Raw genomic sequence first — 2,123 nt, forward strand, 5'->3', positions numbered from 1 at the left:
TTTTGAAGAGCCATAAGCGTATCGGCATTTGCGACGAAGGCGGGGTGGATCTTTTTCGAATTCAATTTTGGCCCTCTCTTCCACTTTTCCACACACATGAAGTTGAGACAATGGCTTCATGATTCATTCAGGTTGTAGGTCTTGTTCTGCTGCTGGATGTCGCAGACGGGATGCTGCTGTGGTCTATTTTTCACATCACTTCACTTTGACAACGGCGTTTGTGAGAGGAGCGAAGTTTTTCGCACATTGGTGGCTCTTGTCCATTGTTAGCATGGAAGAAGGGAAAAAAGACGCATCTGTTCGCGTGGAAGGCACTATTGCATGCAGATAGGGGCGGACCGCAGGTCAAGATGAGCTGGTGTTTGGTTCTAATACATGAGAGACACGCATTCCACTTTTCAACACATGAATTTCTATGCTACACCTGATTTAACTTTGTTGAAGAATGGGCGGCTGCCACCGGGACTGCGCCAGGTAAACTAATGATGGCATCCTTGTCTTGTCTTGAATGGAACAGGTCGTCTACACTCCTGTGGTCGCCAGTAGGCGGCTCAAATGGCTGCTCGGCAGGAGGGGACAAGGACCGGGGTAAGCTTTGCCTCTTGTCGCAGAGTGACACGGACTTGAGTAAGGTGACGGGATCGACAGTTGTGGAAACCTGGGGTAAATTGAATCAATAAAGAATATCTCTTCCCCCTTGGCAGCCTGGCGTCAAACGAGCTCCGCATTGGGAGGCATGTCATTGAGGTTAGGGACAGCCATGGGTTTGCGCTCACGGCCTGATTGGCTGCTTCCCCCCCGGGCCCTGGTGTTTGGACGATTTGGCGGCTAGAACATGTATCTGCTGTCATTGCTAGTGGTGTTGCAGAGAGCGAGGTCGGACTACGTAGGCCAATGAGCAGCCCTACGAGAATTAGAACCTCAAAGACATGTTTACTTCTCCTACCAAAGATGTCTTGCTCCTCACTGGTTGAGTTCTGGTTTTTTGCTGTTGGCTTCAAAGGATGCTCTTTGTTTTTCTTTTGCCACCTCGTCGAGGGCATGTGCCGCAACGCGATGCGTGTTCGTCAATTTGGGGTCACCATGAGGCAAGATATTGCCAGCTTGCAATTGAATGCCGGTGGAAGAAAATGCCACGAGCGCCAAAAGGAAAGAATGGAGCTGTTCCAAATGGCACTCACAATCATCGCATGTTTGGTACTGTTCGATGTGCAACGAACAGGCCATGTCGACTCTGCTCGACATGTCAAGAGGAATGACTAAGCCGCGACGGGCAGAGCCCCCAAAGCCCCCCTCCCCCTCCCCCTGCCTCACGCTGGAGTGTGGGGCGGCACCCACCTTGACGTTCCGGCATGGCCCACCTTTGGCCTCTGGCCTGGGTGAAGTGGGCACACAGACAAGGCCAAGCTGGTAGGTGCGCGAGGTGCGCTTGCGATTAAGGGGGCAACCAGGTCCGTGCGTTCCAACTTCACGCGTTGACTATGTTTTCGTGAGGAGACTCTACCACCTGCAGTTTGAGTCCGGCCAGATCCCTACAATACCCAGAGGCATTCGTCGAGAGCTTGTAGACCTATCACGCCGTTCAAAGCTTTGGTTGTGACCCGGGCGAACGCGCTTCTGCGCATCCACGCAAATGCCCCCCCACCTCCCTCAAGCCGCATCACGAGTCTCCGCGCCTCCACCCACGACGCGGTGATTGACAATTCCGATCATCTCGATGACTCGAAAGACCGAAAGAAGTGCAGATACCGAAGCTGACGACATGGCGTCCAAGCCTGCGACCCCTCGTCGACCGGCTGCGAGCCGCAAGAGGACCAGACCAGCGCCACCATCTGTGTCCTCGACTGCTCTCCTCGGCCTCGACGACGACGCCGTGTCAGCGCCTTCTACCATCTCCAAACGCCCTAGTCGCGAGCGCATATCTACTCCGACCACTGCCTCGTCGACCCGACCCGTTCGCGACAAGGACGCCGCCAACCCACCAGTCGCGACCTCTACGCGACCCACGCGAGAGGTGGCCACCCCAACAGCAGCCTTCTCCGCCTGGGCCGCTGCTCGCTCCGAGCCCCCTCCAAAACGAAGGATATATATACCTGGGGGCGCTGGAGGTGTTGGTCGTTTTC

The 2,123-nt window shown here is 55.0% G+C and overlaps 2 protein-coding genes across 2 annotated transcripts in view; both read left to right on the forward strand.

Annotated features, from left to right (window-relative positions):
- The window catches only part of VDBG_08757 (leucine Rich Repeat domain-containing protein), a gene marked incomplete at both ends in the record, with an annotated part of 1,674 nt that extends 1,343 nt beyond the window's left edge, over positions 1 to 331 (forward strand). Inside the window, one exon of the mRNA XM_003000915.1 lies at positions 132 to 331. Coding sequence (XP_003000961.1) covers positions 132 to 331 — 200 coding nt within the window. The remainder of the gene's footprint in view (positions 1 to 131) is intronic.
- A 1,431-nt stretch (positions 332 to 1,762) lies between these two features.
- VDBG_08758 (peregrin) overlaps positions 1,763 to 2,123 on the forward strand; it is a gene marked incomplete at both ends in the record, with an annotated part of 3,952 nt that continues 3,591 nt past the window's right edge. Inside the window, one exon of the mRNA XM_003000916.1 lies at positions 1,763 to 2,110. Coding sequence (XP_003000962.1) covers positions 1,763 to 2,110 — 348 coding nt within the window. The remainder of the gene's footprint in view (positions 2,111 to 2,123) is intronic.

This window comes from Verticillium alfalfae, genomic scaffold, assembly GCF_000150825.1.
Source record: "Verticillium alfalfae VaMs.102 supercont1.13 genomic scaffold, whole genome shotgun sequence".
NCBI lineage: Eukaryota > Fungi > Ascomycota > Sordariomycetes > Glomerellales > Plectosphaerellaceae > Verticillium > Verticillium alfalfae.